The sequence below is a fragment of the Streptopelia decaocto genome (assembly GCF_964273445.1).
Source record: "Streptopelia decaocto genome assembly, chromosome: Z".
Taxonomy (NCBI): Eukaryota; Metazoa; Chordata; class Aves; order Columbiformes; family Columbidae; genus Streptopelia; species Streptopelia decaocto.
The window spans coordinates 27,237,761-27,256,922 of NC_138657.1; the positions used below are offsets into that span (position 1 = coordinate 27,237,761).

General features: G+C 38.4%; 1 protein-coding gene across 1 annotated transcript in view; it reads right to left on the reverse strand.

Annotated features, from left to right (window-relative positions):
- The window catches only part of GNA14 (G protein subunit alpha 14), a gene marked incomplete at both ends in the record, with an annotated part of 78,741 nt that extends 60,286 nt beyond the window's left edge, over window positions 1-18,455 (reverse strand). The window contains one exon of the mRNA XM_082074835.1: window positions 18,335-18,455. Coding sequence (XP_081930961.1) covers window positions 18,335-18,455 — 121 coding nt within the window. The remainder of the gene's footprint in view (window positions 1-18,334) is intronic.
- Between the last annotated feature and the right edge of the window lie 707 nt (window positions 18,456-19,162).

Consider the following 19,162-nt stretch of genomic DNA (forward strand, 5'->3'; position numbering starts at 1 on the left):
ACCAACCCAAACCCCAACATATTAATCTTAACTGCCAATTATAAAGACTCTCCTCGTCCTCCACTTTTTTGTTCTCCCTGAATCAGCAGCTCCACAGGTTTATTTTTTAAATACTATGGGGAAAGAGCGGGTGAATGGGGATAAATCCGTACTCACAACACATTAACACAGACAGAAGCAAACTCTGAGGCTTACCTTATGTAGCTTCAAACTTTAACATCACAGGATGACAGACATTATTTACAACCGTGAGCTTCGTACACCATTACAATTTTGCATGCGAGCTCATGAGTATAGCCTTGTGCATTGAGCTACAGAAAGCTTTAGAAATAGCAATAATAAATCCTTGCAAAATCTGCTTTAAAAATGAGTGCTTTTTCCTGGTTTTTAACATGAAACCTAGTGATTTCCTTACTGCAGTTCAAGCCTTGGCGTCAGAACACACGAACGCAGCCCATGTCTGTTTGTGGTTTCAGTGTGGCAACTTATTTACTATACACAAGCAAGATATCCAACCACTTTTTGAAAGTGTAGGACATTGTTGAAGTTAATTACTTTGGTTATAAATACACAGCTTCTAAGAGAGAAGCTCCCAAGACCAGCACCCACTGTTAGAGGTTGAGTGCTGTGTGTGTATACATACACACAATACATACAATTATACATATGCAAGTGCCTTTTCTGTCATGCCTTCATTTCTATGAGGTTACCTAGGAAAAGTGTCCAAACAAGACCTATACCTTAATAAAATTCTAGAGCGTAGCAAGGGAAAGAAGAAAGTCAATTAATTTAGGCTGGTGAAAATCCTATCATTCCTAGTTTTGCTATTTTCAGGGAGCTATTAAAATAAATACAACTCTAAGGAACACGATTGTCCAACCTCCTGCCTCTATCTCCAAAAGCCTTGGTTTGAGACCAAAATATTTTCCCAGTCTCAGAGGACCACATAACTGCACCTAATGAACCAGGTCCCAACATAGTACTGCAGCAGATCAGATCCAGAATGGTGTAACTTACTAGACGCAACCAATTCCCAGCTAGTGTTCACTGAGTAATGTCCTGCAATCTTTTGATGAGACTCTATGGGCATGTAGGTATCAAGACCAGAGCTTTTGCAGTGGATCTGACATTAGCTACAGTCATTTGCTACTGTAGCTCCTCGACAATGACTCTCGTTTCCCTAAGAAGCCAGAAGCACATGCTGATGTGTGCCTGCCCAACCATCTGTGACCACTTATAGTATCCCTTACCATTTACACAGAAGACCATTTTAGATTTACATCCCAACAGGTACTGCCATGATGGCAAGTCTGATCACTAAAGTGTCAAATTATATAACATGTGTACACATCTAGTTAACACTTATCATCCTTTCCTCAGGCTTAAGTTTCCAAAGCTTCTAACACCAAGCACATAGTTATCCAGTGTGTTTTAGGTTCGACTTTTAAGTTCAGACTTAGGCTTTGAACCTACAACCATTGCCAAACGTCAAAGAAGCCAAGGTCTTGTAGGGTATAGCTAATATACAGAATTCAGAGTTTAATGCTAGTAACCTAAATAAGAACTAAAAACTAGCTACTAATACTGAACTATTCTTAAGCTTAATTTTAATAGCTGAAAGCCCTCATGGAACACTTGTCTTTATTATGTGGATACCAAGATTAATACTGACGTAGAGGATGTTGTGCAAACTTACACCTTAGCCAAGAAATACAGCTATATTATGAAAGAGAACTGTTTCTCAGGGTTACTCAGGTGTCTGAAGAACTTCTCAAAAGATTTTAAGTAGAAGAGACTATTACAAATTTCTGATGGGACTTTAAAAGGTGACTGTATCCAGTAATATGCAAATACAATAATATAAATCCATCTGAAATACAATTATACATATCCATGTAAACTGGCAAAAAACTTAACAGCATTTGGGGTCATGAGCTTAATCAAAACCACTGTAACCTGAAACTGAACAGTTATTATTAACATTTGAACTCAAAGGGCAAAGCAATAGAGATGGCCCCAACTCCTCCCCCAAAAAAGCGTAAAAGGACCAATAGAATTATCTTTTATATCCTGGCCCCCAGAGGCTATAATAATATGTCAATGTGTTAATATTTTCTTTCCTGAGTATTAAACTTATTTCTATTTATTTATTTATTTATTGCATTAAACAGAGCACAAAAGGATGTATCTTATCAAAGAAACAAAGAGGAGAATAACTCAGTGTTCCTGAAATGCAGAGCTTTAATCCTCCTAAGGAAATCACAATAACTCAGATCTAGAGGTCATGGTTTGCAGTATTACATATAACAAGTCTACTGCTAAGCTTTTCAATATACATTATGCACACCACTTAAGAAAAAACTACAAAACATTACTCCACATGCACAAGTAACACATAAATAGCGAAGTAACAATTTAAGAGACAAGATAAATTGGGTAAAGATTACTTCTGCAGCCATTTGCCAGGGAGGCAGAAATGGTTTAATTGGTGGCCCATCAATAAACAGCCATCATCAAGGAGAAGCCTTCAAAAAGGCAGTCAAGCAAAATTGTTCTGAGAAAAATCATACTAATACTGAAGTCTAAAGCAGAGGTTTTCTGTAGCTTCTGAGTAACCTGAGTTACAATCATTTCATCTAATCAAAGTAGCCTTCATAGGAGTTTCTGCAAATATTTCTACTGTTACCAAAGGTCTTCTTGACACTTAAGAACAGTTCTTGAATTACATATTTGCAACACACGACCATGAAAAAATATCTCCACACATCTCCCTGAATTGCATAGGTAAACAAATAACTCTTGGACAGATGAGTTTTACAAAGCAAAAAGTGATGAAATATGTACTTTATTCCAACATATAGCCACACAATTACTCCTGGCAATGGTAAACTACTAGGCAAAACAGATCTTAGCTAGGGATTGCACCTCAGTTCCAAAGCATACTCAGCACAGTGGATGCCATTAAACTGCTTTAACAGATGCTAGGTATAGACTTACACAGATCATACATTTAGGATAAAATTCACTTACTAATCTCCTTGAGACTGGCGCTGATGAAAACTGTCAAAACTGATCAAAACCACAGACCAATTACAGCAGATGTTACTGTGCTGAGCTCCAAAAATCCAATTACTTCTTCCAGAAAATAACAATTCACAAATAGGCTCACACAACAGTATATGGATCATACACACCGCATTTTCCCGAGAAGGTGATACATATTATGGTGTCCTAATCTGTTCCAATGCAGCAAAACGTTAGACCTCTACAATGAGATTACGCAATCTTTACTCTAGATGCTAATAGCATCAATACACAATCTCCTTCTCTCATTTGGTTTCATAGTCCATAATTAAAACACATCTGAATTAAGGTTTGAAACATGCCAGTGAAATACCATACCAGCAGTCTCTTGCCATTATCATCATACTTCTATCAATCCTCTAAACACAAGAAATACTGTCTTGTGTTTAAAGTACCCCCACTTCAGATACAACCTCAAAAGTGTGAAATACTTTACATACATAATTAGGAATAAAAAAAGACCTGCAAGTACTAAGCAGGCTACTCAGTTTAATCTGCATGTCACAGAGCAACAGCTGTTTCTCCACATAGCCAGATAAAAACATTTAGTAACATGCAATCCCCACAAGACCCATTGTTTATCATTCTCAGCTCTTAAACTTGGATTTTCAAACATCTAGGTATTAAAAACAAGTAGCTGATAAGAATTGCAGGATTTAAAGTGTGAGGGATTAAGAAACTAAACATTGTTGAAGACTGCATTGATAAAAAGCAAGAATAAAAATCAAGACATAACAGTGCAAAATAAAATATATCAAATTCAAAACTACATTTTTGTATTTTTACAGAGATAAGTACATCTCATGATATTTCTGCTGCATTAAGTTTAAAAGTACTCAACATCATACTTTGCCCTGAGTACAATAACAGACTATGATATGTTAAAATGAACAACAATTTTCTAAGAAATAGCTGCCCTTTAAAAACATATCCATTAAATGACTCCTTTTGTTGTAAATAATGCACCCTGAAGTAAAAAAAGCTGTTGTGTCACCTGAATAATATCTAAATTCCCGTAAGTTTCACTAGGCCTGCTGGCATTACATAGAACACATATTTTCAAATCTGTCAGATCTGGCTTTAACTCGCCTATCTAGAGTTTCAGTATGTGAACAATTTCAAGACAAGAACAAAGGTTTGAAACCGCTGCCTCATGCAGTAACAGGATGGCAGAAGTGACAACCTTTAAGCACTCCCCCCATCCCAATTAAGGCAAAGAATGATGTTATGCCTTAAATATCTAGTTTTTGATACTTTGGTCAGAAAAGATAGATGGCTGTGGAGGCAGACACCTTGTCTTTTCTTTCCCAGGGTTTTGTGAAATGAAAAATAGATCTTTAAGATAGAGGCAATTAACAGTGCTGCTGTAAAGACCGCATAGTCTAATTGGGATGATAAGAGATGAACCTTCTGTTGGACAACCAATTACCGAAGAAACCTCAAACTAACAGCTACACCTGACAGGCAAAACAACTCACTTCTGGTCAGTACTGTGAATTTTCCCCTAGTGTGAAGACCCCAGACCCATTTCCAGAAGAGTCTTCCTAATTAGCATGAAGAGCAGAGGGAGGAGATGAATCGCCCTCTCCTATCTCACATGTAAATGAACTGGGTTATAAAACAACCTCACACATCACAGGAGGTGGTGGTGTGTGAAGTGAAATCTTCAACACATCCACCTCCCGCCAGAGGACGTTGCAGGACTGATTGACCTGTGGAGCACTGATATCTTATCCTCTCTCTCTCTCTTTCTTTCTCTCTGATACCTTAGTTTTCCTTCTCTCTCTCTTTTCCTTCTTCTTGAACATATAAAGGTAACATCATAACTGCTGCTGAAGTCTTGTTTTGTAATATAATAACACACTCTTGCCAAGTCACTAATTGCTGTAATTTGTATTCCAGCAAGTGCTTTTAGCAAATTCATAATGGAATTGGACCTCTTGAGTGATTGTCTGTTATTCACTTTGCCTTATCGTGTAGAAATACCCAGAGTTAACTTACACCTGATCTCACCTGGTGAGACGTGGCACGTGCCACATTCAGAGTTAACTCATCCCTAAACCCACGTGGTGGGACGGGGCAGCAGGCAGCTCTAACCTAAAAGAACTGGTCTCAATTCTTTCACATGGGAAATTATGACCAATTTAATCTCAGGGACAGACTGCCAGTGCTCAGGTCAGCTCGTAACTCTAAGCAGCACGTTCACTCCCCTTCTTCTTTCTCTTAGCAATAAGAATTTGACTATTCAGGTGCCATTTTAGAGCAACCTGCTGATACACCTGTGCTGGGGGATGACTGTGCACATGCAGATGGCAAGAATGAAAAACCTATGGTACACTGATACGCACGAAGAGTAAAGGTCTGGCATCTCTGCACTGTGCAACTGGGAGGAACTCCTCTCAAACACAGGTTTGCAAACTCCTTGACATCCATTATACTGTCATTTAAGAATTTCAACTGGAAATTAGGACCCCTATGTGTCTGTCAAGTAAGAGATACCAGCTCCCGCTCGAGTGTTACATAGCACAGTGTTACCGAAGGTGCTGCCTCAGAAAAAACGCATCCTGACACATGGCTTTCCAATTGTGAAGTAACGATAAAACAAAGCTAAGTATAAAAGCTTCCTGCTTGGGTAATGAATGCCATGTTTTTATACAAAACACATTCTCATTTCAAACCCAAAGCTAGGAACTGTGAAATGGATATGTCCTAAGGGCTAAAATGAATTGTTCAGCCTCTTCTACCAAAGAAAATACATCAGGTTGGGAACTAAGTTGTTTTTTAAATTATATATTATGATTATGGATAAGCACTTGGCACAATTACCTTGGAAATACTTAGGTCCAAAACGTATTTACTTTTAAGTTGTGGCTTGTTTTCTTGTTTTTGTTTTGTTCTGTTTTGGTTTTTTTTTAAGGCTTATTTTGTGATCTATATTTGTATTTATTTAGTGTTTTGCTCTTCAGTTACTGTTCCATGCAATTCCCAAACAGTGGCTAACTACAGAGATTTCCAGAATGCTCTAGATAAAGTTCTAATGCTCTTTTTGGTAAAAGATGAGGACAAGAACAAGCCCTAGGAAAAGTAATCACATATACAGGAAATTAACTACAGGAGACTGGGAACTAGCAGTGGAACCACAAAACATTGACACGTATCTAATAAATATAGAAACTAATTATTTCTGTTTATTTAAATATTATATTACAAAAAAGTTTTCTTCCATGGAACACCTTCAGTTTGAAGATAGCAAATGAAAGTATTTCCAATAAGCTATTAATATTTCAGCTCTAGCTCAACATTGAGAAAGTGTCATCATTAAACTAATACTTTCATAGTAGAAATGGTTATTTCAGTACTGATAAGCATTATTACTGAGGAGCCCAAAAGAATTCCAATGACGAAGTAGTCAATGTATTCCTGAACTTTAAGGAAGTTTTATTAACTCATATTTAGTATTCATGACAAGCACACTCAATTTTCTCTTAGAAAGTTGGAATACTGTTTCATAAAACAATTCCATAAGCTAAATCCAACTTCCTAACACAATCACATTGAAATTCCATAATGATGAGAGAAGGTAATCATAAAGAACATCAGCATTACTGGGCACAAGGGGTTTCACAAAGATCTGCTTATCTGTGCCACCGCTGTAGAAAACAGCCTATAATCCTAATCATATGAAAAGGATAGTTTTCAAGAGAGAATCCTGCATTACCTACCAAGAGCTCTGCCCACAGAAAGAGCATCAGTGCTTGAAAGCCTGAAAGTGAATATGCAATATGACAGACTGCATTATCTCCCACATTATCATTCACACAATTTCTGCCTCTGGTGAAATGAAAAACACACAATGTGCTTTCATATTGAAAGAACTGATTCTTACCATAGATGCAGAACTTCATTTTTATTACAACATTTCTCGTAACTACAGGCTTGGGCCAGTAAAAATGCAGGTTACATAGAAGCAGTGTAAATATATTTCAAATAAATGAATTTGAGTTTAATTTAAAGTACACATGAACTCACCACAACTACCAGCAAAAGAAACTATGTTCAGACAGCAAAGCCTATGATACCCAGCCACTAACAGAAAAAAGAAAAAAAAAAAAAAAGTAGCAATTAATTTTCAGGCACAGGTTATTCTCCTGTTTACAGTTCAGAACACTATCTAAACAAAGTTAATCATATATATTTCGTATAATTTCATATAATATTTCATATGATGAGTATATTGAAAGAGCTGTACAAAACAGCAACTATGCAATCAATTGGAAAACACCTTTTTAAAAGGACATTTGTGAACAGCTAAATCACAGCTAATTAAGACGGTCTGATGTTCTGATTTTTGTTTAGGGACATGTATACTTAATTTGTACTACTTGAGTTAAAGAGGCGTCAAATTTAATTCTCCTAAAACAAAACCGAAAAGAAATCAGATACTAAACACATTAAACACGTTATCAAATCTTGTTCCTTTTTCCTTCTTTTTTTGGACAAAACCCCATAGCTTTAACATATCTGAAACATGTGCTAAGCAGAGATTGGAAAAATACTACATAATTATATTTTTTACCATTTAACATTTTTTTCACACTACTTTTGATAATGCATGCTTTAAGTGTGTATGTTTTAAGTGTACGGTGCTCCCTCTCTGAGCTGCTTTCAACCCAGGTATCGGTGAAAAATTTTCAAAACGAAGTGAAGGAAAATAATTCCAAAGTTTCCTATGCTGCAGTTATCGTTCTACACAGCAGTGGAAACTGGAACATCCAAGAAACTGTAATACAATTCTATGATTCTGATGGCACATTCATCTTTTAACTGTATCTTGCGGTACTTTTAGCGCTGACATTCCAGACTACATTCCCTAAGAACTGATGGAAGTCTTCACAACACTTGAGATAAGTAAAAGCAGGTTAATGTCCCTATTTAAGAAAGAAACAAAGAGATGCAGTCAACAGTGAAGCATCAAGCAATGTACCTGAGAAGTGGAAAAGGGTAAGGGTAGAAAACCACAAACTGTTAGTCATACTGAAAAGTTAGTTTACTCTTTCAAGAAATACTGCGAATAAATCTATATGTACAGAATCTTGATCTAAATTTACACAAAATTTTATACATGCAGCAGATGTGAGGGAAAACATAGAATCTGCAGAAAAGCATTAAGATACAAGACAGCCCAAAGGCCACTTAACACAAACTTTAAAATATATTTTAAAAAGTTTGTGAGTTACTACTATTATACTACCATAATAATATCATGTTATTAAATATGATAGAGAATGGAAAGAATGGAAACTTAGTGATAAAAGTTATCAATGCCACCTAATTTTTCACTTTTTTCTTTTTGGTAATCTGCTAAACAAATAAATCAAAATTTTATATTCAGAGCCCTTTAAATCACAGGCTAGATCAATTTGCTGACTGAAAACAGGAAAGTACTTGGGTTAAATGGATTAGTAGTTATCTGTTATTTACCAGTAATTTCTTTCCTATGCATTTTATTATAATCTGATTGTAATTTCAGAATGAGATTTTATTTACTTGAATCAATTTTTAACTTTGTTTTTGGCATATTGAAAGTGGCACACTGCACAACATTACATACTGTCAGATATGAGTGAATCCTTCTGAGCAGAAACTCAAAAACATGTTTCAAGCAAGCCTTCTCAGTGTTCAGTGTTATAAACAATTGGGCTACCAAGAGCCTTCAGGACACATCAGCAAGTTGACCAATTCCTCCAAAAGAAGCCTAAAAGGAACTCTTAATACCACTGAAGTAGAAAACATTCACATACATTTGTAAAGTACCATAATTAGAAATATTTGGTGTCTGACCCCAAACAGTTTAAAAAAATTTTCCAGAATTTTCTCCTTCAACAATGCTGATCCAAAAGCTTAACTTTGCAAGGGCAGCTCCATAGCTACATGCAACAGATTTTAAATTAAGTTCAAATGAGTTGAATTATTTTTAAAAATACATTAAAACAAACCAAAGCCAGAAAAAAGTAACATAGTCATGGTAAACTTCCAACATGCTAGATAATACAACCTGCATTCTTCATGCAAAGAAAGCTGTATCTACATCTACTGGAAAACAAATTCCAAATGAGTTTTCATCCCTTTTTGATGTTTGCAAATGAAGCTGCATGCTTAGGTGACTATCCAAATTAAAGATATTAAATTAAACACAGTATATTTACAATGTTAGGAAGTGGTAAAGTCAACCTCAAGAGCTTTGAAGGCACATTTTAAACTAAAAGATCTTGCGGCATCCATTTCTGTGCTACTCCTCATAAAAAATTATCTCACTTGCTTTAATCAGTGGAGGAAATCGTTAGACCTGGAAGTGATACACAGAAAGTTAAAAGGAAAGCATAATAACTAAAGCTTGTGTTTAACATTTCACTTCATAACCTAGAGCTAAACTATTTCCCAGGACACTATTTTAGTTTTTATGGTTTATTCTTTCCAATAGAAGCACTCATTCAGAAGGAATTGTTCGGTTCAGTCGACCATCTGCTCTTACAAATCAAAAAGGAATAAAATTAGTAATGGCTTTATATGATTCTCATACTCAAGTGGAAGCTAAACAGTAATCTGTCATGCATCAGCACTTGCTAGATATAAAATCAACATCTATTACTTGGAGAGGTTTTCTGCTTAGGTAGTGGGGTAAAAAAGTGACTTGATGACACATGAGAGACTTCGCTAAAGATTTTTTTTTGAGAAAAGGTGTGCTTAATAATAACAATGAATCAGTAAAGATGTGGTACAGCCACCATTAAGCCCTGAAAACAAAGTAAAGGAGTAGCATACTGTGGTCCTTGCCTTCTTTGGGTGCTTTCCCCTGTACAAAGTTATTCTGGACGTAAAAGGGAAACTAGCCAGCTAGATATAATTATTAATATTATAATAATTTTATAATATTTATATAATATTGTAAGATCATTAAAAAACAGAAAATCACCATTTTATCAGATCTAGTTAAACTGCATGAGCAAAAAAAATGACTGTGCTATTGCAGGACGATTTATTAATATACTTGAACAGTCAAACAGGTCACTCATTTGGAAAGGGTTAGTACTGAAGCCATAGCAAAGTCTGTATGACTCACAGCCAATTAAATAAAAGGAATGTATGCACTTCTGGGTTTGCTTTGTCCAAACAAAACCATTTATTGCTGAGTTCGCCCAGCCACTGCTGCTCAGAGGGAAATCCAACCAAGAGTCAGCCTTGGGTTTTAAGTTGTAGTTCCTCAGTAATTCAAAATCAAAGCTTGCAATGTCTAAGCTCCCAGCGGTGGTTCATGTTAGCTCAGTGCCCAGTACCTCACGCACAGTGTTCCTGTGTAACAGGGGAGCTGTGGATTCCTGAGAGCCTGTTTTAAGCTAGACTCTGTATTTTGGTTTCAAAGCAGAAAAATATACTACTCAATTTACTTCTTTCCACTAATATTAGGCAAACTAAGTAACTTATACAAAGAACAACCCAGCAAATACAGCAACAGAAAGTAATCCCAAGGCAATCCTAACAAGAATCACTTAACAGTTAACAGAATATTTACTAGCATTATCATAAAAATATAATTGTTCATTTCTTCATTCTTTCTCTTTCAGAAAGGTAAAGATGATTACATTATACTACTCATTAACCTTCATTTTAAGTAAAACAATGATTTCAGAAAATTCTAATTTGTCTTGCCTATTATGCTATTAATTTGTTTGGAAACAAGGCCAGATAGGATTAAATGAAAAAAATCAATTATCTTCCTTTATGATAGCAGTCACAGAGAGAAAAAAAAAAATAGGCTTTTTCTCCCTTTTTTCTCCCTTATTCTGTTCCATTGTTTTCTTCAGGGAACCTGAAGAATGAACATTAGCTTTCTCAGAAAACAGTGTACCAAAAAGTCAAAATGGTCAACAGTAACATGTCACTTTATAGACAAATTGCAGGGATGCCACTTTATTCCTTTGAATGGATTACCTTTTTGGGACCTTACAGGTTGCAAAACATTCTCAGCAGATCATGTCCTCATTTCTTCACTAATAATCTCTCCCCTCCCAGAGTAATGTCTCATGGGTTTTGTATACCAGATAATACAAAATCAAAATCAACAAAACCATGTGATCTTTTTCCTCCTCAAAACACTGTGCTTGTTTTATCTCAGAGCTCCTACTAGTTGTCAAGTACATGCTATCCCTTTGAACATTAAAAAAAAAAAAGTTCTGATGATAATGGCATCAACCAGAAACAACAACAGTTAAATCCTCCCACCATGAAGCACAGAGAATACTGGAGTTGGAAAATAACTGCCATTTTCAACCAATATTCAGTAAAGACAAAAAAATGCTTTTGGCACAAAGCACTGGCATTTAATGATCATTTTGCTAAGCTTCCAAATGAAAGAATATTATCTTAATACAATCCTTAAAGCATTTAAAATTGCACAATGATAATGTCAAAAGAAAAATTTAAACTCTTCTATTTGAAGAAAGGCTGTTTTAAGGTACACGGAGAAAATTCACAAATTATCATTTGATAGCTTCAACATACCTTTCTCAGAAACATAATCAGTTCAACGAAAGTTATTGTCTTGACACACATACTGAAGGGGTAAAAATCTGAGGAAAGACTTGAGTTACTTGTTGTAAATTAGGATGGGTTTTGCCACCCAGCATATTTATCAAGGGATCTGTCTACCTTCAGCCCTGCAAAATCAAGTGCTCAGTATTAAAGCACATTTCTTCTAATTTATGTAAGGATGCTGCCTTGATCCAACTATTTGTAATGTGATTCAGAAAGAATTAAGAATGAAGATGTATTTGTACATTGATAGAGCTGTTCTCACACATGTTTACGTTATCTCTGGACTTCAGGATGCCAGTCAGCCATGCACAATCCAAACAGTTTATAAATATTGTACAACTGCCTACCATGATGAAGACTGTAGCTACTGAAATTGATTTGTATCAAATATTTGCTTATATAGAAATGGATTATTTCATTTAGTCTTAGAAACCATAGTAAACAATCAGAATCTCAACACATAACCAGCACTTTCTCACGGCATCAACTTTCTCTAGAGTCAGTTTTGGGAATCCTGTGTTGGCAAACCACTAAAACAAAATGAAAAAGAATTAACCACATTCATGTCAAAATATTATTCTTCAAGCTAAGATAGCCTTCTCTGTTTGCATCTATTCAAGTTAGATCAGTTTTACACTATTTCTTCTTGGTATTAATTTTCAAACAGATAAGAAACAAAAAGAACAAATTTACCGGGTGGATAGCAGAGGGATTCCTTTGTTTTCTACAGAATCTCTTCACAGAAGCCAACACAGATGTACTAAGTATGTTTGGCAAATGCAGACAGACAGCTTGGAGGAGAAGGCTGCAGAAAAACAAGGAATCACTATCAGATACCCTCATGACTCAGGATATAAGCACTCCTCTAGTGCACATATCCCCAGAAGTTAAATCAAGAGCCACTTAACTGTGAGGAGCTGAGGGACAGCAGCAGGTGACCTCACATCTGTATTTGCAAAGCTTTATGGAGTTGCACAGCTAACATGCCTTGACTGTGCCCTCCAACACCCACATGGGTCCAGGTACAGTCACGCTCACTGATTAACTCAGCTCTGTCTCAGCCCTTAAGGTTTTCATCAGCCTTTCATTCACCACAGACAGATCTGGGTACTGAGAGTAATAAAAATGATGCATGAAAACCACATTCAAAATGGAAGAGTAAAACATTTCTGGCAGTTATAACCCAGCTAGAGCTATAGCAGAAAACCAATGAACGAAGATGTAAAGCCATTAGTGCACTGAGAAAAAATCCTATTTACTCTAGAGGCTCAGTCTTGCCTCTTTGAGCTTATATGAAATCCAAAGGTATTTATTTTGGATTAATTTATACAGTCTGCTGCTTTAGATTAACACAGACATATCTAGTAAAGACTTTGGTAAGATGGACTCCACCATCACTAGACTGATATGGATGTATTTCCTTTCTCCATATCTTTCCGTCTTGTGCAAATCCAAATCGGTTTTGTCATAGACAGGTTTCTTATTCCTATGCCACTACTCAAAATAATAAGTTGTATTTTACCACATCCATGAATGCCAGCCTGCCCAGTGCCATAAAAAAATCAATGGTACTGATACATCTAGAACTTTCCTGTTCTCAGAGAGGTCTATTTTTGCTTCCTGCAGAAATGTAATGACTTCTTTCAAGGAAACAACAGGTCCAAAGATAAGCCTTGCTACTGCAACGAATGCCACTAAGTGCTTCATCTACCTGTATGGAAGCTCCTGGTCCAATGCAGTGCTTCTGTCCACACACCCATCTATAAGTGAATATGTAAAACTGGACTGTTTCATACTAGGTTGTAGCTGAGTATGTTTAGAAACTCATTCTTTTTTGCAATAACTGGGAAGACAGATCACAGAATCATAGAATACCAGGTTGGAAGAGGCCACAGGGATCATCTGGTCCAAACTTTTTTGGCAAAAGCACAGTCCAGACAAGATGGCCCAACACGCTGTTCAGCTGGATCTTCAAAGTGCCCAATGCTGGGGAATCTACCGCTTCCCTGGGGAGCTTATTCTAATGACTGATTGTTCTTATCATGAAAAAATTCCCACGGGGGGTCTCCATCACGTATTTCAGACCATTGTCCAATCCTCAGAATCAGATGAGCTTCCACAAGACTTCCTCCCACAAACAGAAGCCAGTCAGAAACTGCACGCTTGTGCTCACTTTCTCCTCTAAATGTGTTATAGGACAAAGGCAAAAAGCAGTGCTTGTTGGTTCCTTTACTATCTTAGAAACTCCGAAACAAATGATTGTGTCACATAATACAGTCTTAGAGCTTCACGATTTCGTTAACCTTATGTTTTAAATGGGAAAATTATTAAGCAACTACAGTATCCCATGCATGACAGCAAAGCTTTCGGTAAATCCTAGTTTTATTTTCTGCTCCTTCTCCTTGCCAAAACATGGCCTAAAATTAGAGAGAAAGGAAAATAAAATGTGGTTCATAGACAACGCACATGTGATATGATCAACGCAAACTTTTCCAGGTGTTTAAGAGAAAACGGAGGCATACAACAGCATGTCTATCAAAAGTGAAATCTTATTCCACTGAAATCTGTCATAGTCCAGTCTGGTTGGAGGTTTTCCTACTTCCAATCAGGACTCAGTGTACTACCAGTCTACCATCTTCGTATCACTTCTTAAAATGCATCTCTCTCCATTATACAACCCCTAGGAAGAGTAATTGTTCTGTCTTAACATGGTTTATCACTGAGAACTGAACCTGCCTGTCAAACATGACCCGTTCCACACCCAGCCATTACAATGCTGCAAGCCAGAAGAAACTCCACTTGAGATGGCCTCACAGGGCCTTCAGCAGGACCACCTGAGCTTACCCACACAGTTCACAGCCTGATGTTAATGTGTTCATAAGAAGCATTCTCATATCCTCCATGCTTAGAGGTTTTACACTGAAGTTTTATTCACAATCATAATTTAAATATTTATTTACAAACTCTTACGTCTTCTAGTAAGCAATCAGGAAAAGAATACATTTATCCTTAGCCATTAAGTTGTTTGTTTGTTCTGTTTTTAAAAAATGCGTACTTCTCCCAGTAACAAATCCCTTTTAATTAGGGGGTTTTCATGGGGTCTTTATCTAGGAACCCATAATGCCTGCAATGGGGTCCATTCTGCAAAACATCTCAGTACTAAGGAACTCTAAGTCTGTAACCACTGTCAAGAGGGCAACCTTGATGGATTTGATGGGACGGGAGAGAAGAGAATAAAAAGAAAATGAAAGAAAGAAGAAAGGAGAAAAAGAAAAGCAAAAGAAATAAAAAGGGAAAAAAAAAAGAGAGTAGGGAACACATATTCAAGGGTAACAATGAAAATCAATGTTTTAAAGAAAAAAATAAAATAATGCAGTTCCAAGTATATTTTTCAAGAAGAATCAAGATTTCAAAACGTATTATACACCCCTTAGCACACCGCTGCTGTGCATGGACACAGTGAAGAAAAAAAAATCCGTTATTTGTTTCAACTTGGAAAACATATGGCTGAAGAGGGATAAAACAGGTCTGTAAAACCAGTGGAGGCATGGGCATGGGTGAACAGGCACTGACAGTCTGCTGTCCCTTTCAAATCAAATATTGAGAGGTTTTACACAAGAGGAATAGGCCAATCTAAAACAAAAGGACACGGTGTTTGACACAGAACACAAGTAAGCAGACCATCTCCTGCCACAAAATGCTGTGGATGGTAGAAGGATGCTGGAAAAAGGCACAGAAGAGGAATTCACTAAGATTTGCTGAAAACTCAGAACCCCCATGTGGCTCAGGGAGAGTAACCACCTTTTTTCCTATCATGTAAAAGACTAAAGGAACTGCAGAATTCACCAGGAAAAGAATATATATTTTTACTTCCCAGTGAACAGAACTACATGCTTCATATTGTACTTTCCAAAGTGCAACTGCAATATCTAGACATACATGTTTACATCCATATTCAGTAAAACACCTTAATTACTAGCATAACCACGTTACCCTTCTTAGAGTATTACATATACTGGTAATGTCTGATGTAAGTCACAATGAAGATTTATTGTGTTTATTGGAACAGCTAGTTTCAAAAAAGGCTTGTTATTCCACGAAGACCCATGAGGACTGCCACAGATGAATGCTTTGAAAAGGCCTCCTCTCTGAAAGCATACTGCTTCTTCAAGAGGTTTCAGTCATTTTGCATGAGTGATTAATATTATTGTTCCACCTGAGGTTTTCCTTGATGGTTTGGCACTTCAACAAGCAAATGAAGAGATTTTTAAAGAAAGAGAAGCTGACTGTGGTGCAACAAGAACCAGCAGATGAACACAGACACTAGTCAAACTTACTTTTGCCCTTTAAAGTTATAACATGACAGTCGCTTTACAACCATCATGTTGTAAGCATGTTGTAAACATGATGCCAAGTTTAAAACTTGGCATCAAATATTCTAATGGACAGGTTTGCCCCCAAAACAAAGCCTCATTTTACTTCATGGCTAATAGATACAGGGGATTTCACTCTAATTTCTGCATCAAACTTAAGTCTTGAGCTAGCCAAAAGCACTTCTTTGAGATTGCTATGAAAAATGTTTCCATCTAAATAACACAAAGCCTCTCAGGGCTGGTCATCCATGGATTCTCCCCACCATGACTGGACAACATTGACCCATCTGTTCACAGGAATGTAGTCAAGAATTACCTAAGGACATCATCCTCAGTTGAAAGTTTCATCTGATCTTTGATACAAAGATATACACACTCAATTTTTAGATGCAGCAGGTCATAATTTGCCTACTATGTTCTATCTTTCCATTTACTTTCCTGTATCCTTTATTAAAATCACACTAAAAATCTGCTATTTCTTGTTCAGAAACCTATAAAATTATGCTTGACTCCAAACCATAAATATTTTTATGTCCTGCTTTATGTTCAAAGAGCCAACTTGTCCAACGATTCTTTCAACTGTTGTGCACAACGTACAATAATCACAGCTTTACACTGCTGTATATAGCTGGAGATAGTGTGTTTTACAATTACTTCAATAAGAAAAAACAGTGATAATGTAAGTTTTTTTGTTGGGGGGCATAGTTCATCCTATGTTTTTCAAAACAAAGCTAACTGTTCTTATGTTCACCTGTTTTCCTTGTAAAGCCAGTAAATGAATATAGAAAAAAACACACAGTGTTTTCAGTTCAAGCAAAGCAACATCGCACAGTATGTGATATACCAAAAGCAAACTGAGGCAGAAGTGTAAAAACAGTAAACACTGTTAAATTGCTTAAAGGTAGAGTATTATACTGAAGAAAAGTTAATTGGCATAAAAGTTCCTTTCCAGTCTTTCAAGACATTGGCAGCATATATAAAACATTGCACTAGTGGAGTTTTTTAACAGACAATTCTTATTTCTTATAAATACTCACTGCAAAAACCAACAGGCATCACTTTAGACTATTGCATTAGTCAGCCACAGATTTCTACACAGGTAACAGATGAAGGCAATAGCAAACCACACACTTGACACTGAGGGTGAGTCAGTATTTTGGGTTTTGATTTTTTTTTAAATCAGTTTCACATTAAAATAATTTTGTAACTCACTGTTGCGAGCACTCTGTTTAAATGTGGTTTCTGATGTATGATTTTGTTCAGTCTTCGTAAAAACCTACTGTTGGAGGCCTGGTTCGTTATTTGGTGGGATACCTTATGCAAGCTGCTGTATGATGACCTGCCTGCAGCAGAGAGGAAGGCAAAGCCTCTAGCAAGCGAGTGTTGGCACTAGTACACGCCAGCACTAGCTCACCAACTCAGGGCACTACAGACATAGTCTTCTCTGTCACTGGTTACAGCAAGAGAAGCTGTTCTCACATGAGGGGCATGCACGCCTGAGAGTTTCTGCATCAAGCAGTTCAGGCACAAGCAGAAAAGTAAATCCTCCACAGAATGAGGCTGCATCAGCTCAGTTTCAGATTTTGTATGAAATGGTTTCAAGTTTCTTGTTCTCTGTCAGCTTGTTCTCTGTGGGCTCAGTTTCCCCCCCAGCCAGTATCGGAGCAGCAGGAACGCTATCGTAGGTATGTTTGGCATATGAGTGGAGCAGCAACCGCTAGAAAGACTTAGAGCTGTCAACTTCAGCTGCACTACAGCTCTCACCGCCAAGCTTAATTATAATACCACCAGCAAAACGGCACTCATTGAAGAAGTGGTTAATGAAGGAAACGATACTCCAGGAGCATCACTCCGAAGCCAGGTAGGCAGGCAGGGCCGGGCAGGCTGTACTGCCTCTCCTGGCTCCGCACCAGGAACCCTTCAACACGATGCCGGGGACACCAGTGACAAGAACCACCGTGCTCCCCCCGACGCGGGACAGGCCACACGTCAGCGTAAGGCATTTAAAAACCGTTTCCTGAGCTTAGAGTTATCTTTCACTCTGCAGCATCACCGTACGTAACACCGTGGCCTCCTCACGGTGCCTGGGCACGTTCCCCCCCCAGCAGCAACACTACGCACACAGGGCCGTGAAAATCTGCCGCTCGTCCGCAGCCCTGCCGCACACACGCAGTGCCGGCTGAAACTTCACACGAGCCGCTGCCTGCACCGGCAGGAGCGTCCAAGCCGGCAGCAGAGCCCGCCGGGACGCGGTGTCGGTCGGGCGGCGGCAGCCCCGCACTCACCCAGCAGCAGCAGCTTCAGCTCCCGGCGGGCGTCCCGCTTGTCCCGGCGCAGCTGCCGCTCGATCTCCGCGCTGATGCGCTGCGACTCCTTTTCCTCAGCGGAGAGGCAGCAGCCGGCCATGGCCCCCGTCCCCCCGCCGCGGCAAGGGGCTGTCGCCTCTCCTGCTGCCGCCGGAGGGGCCGCGGGGCCGGGGCGGGCAGGTGCCGCCTCCTCCCGCCGGTTGATGATTGCAGGAGCAGCCGGGCCGCCGCTCGGCGGGGCGGGAACGCTCCTCCCGCAGCGCTGGGAGCTTGGGGGGCGGTGGGGGACACCGCGCAGGCTGCGGCGCCCCGGGGCACTGAAGAGGGCGGGAGGGGAGAGGACACGGTTATTTAAAATAAATACCCTCATACAAAAGCCCCAAGAGTATCTAAAAAAAAACAAAACCAAACCAAAATAAAAATAAAAACACACACACCTACAAAACCAGCACATACACAAAGTTAGGAAGGGGGTGTTTGCCTGGGGGAGTGGTCTGCCTGCGGGGTGTCATCCCGGGGTCGCCCCGTTTGCACCTTCGAGGCCGCCGAAGGGCAGAGGGGCGACCTCAAACATCAATATTGTCAAATGCCCTATCTAGGGCTTTCTTTTCCCACCTAACACCCCTGCCTCCCAACAAGGATGGAAACTGGGAAAGGGAGGGCGACATGCTTGCCTTTGGTGTCAGCTGCCTTTCATTCCCAAGTTTTTTTGGACTTAGCTGTATGTCACCTATTTTAACCTAGCATTTAACTCGGTGGCTTTTATTTTGTAAGGAAGACAAGCTTGGAAAATCTTCCCCAGCTCCA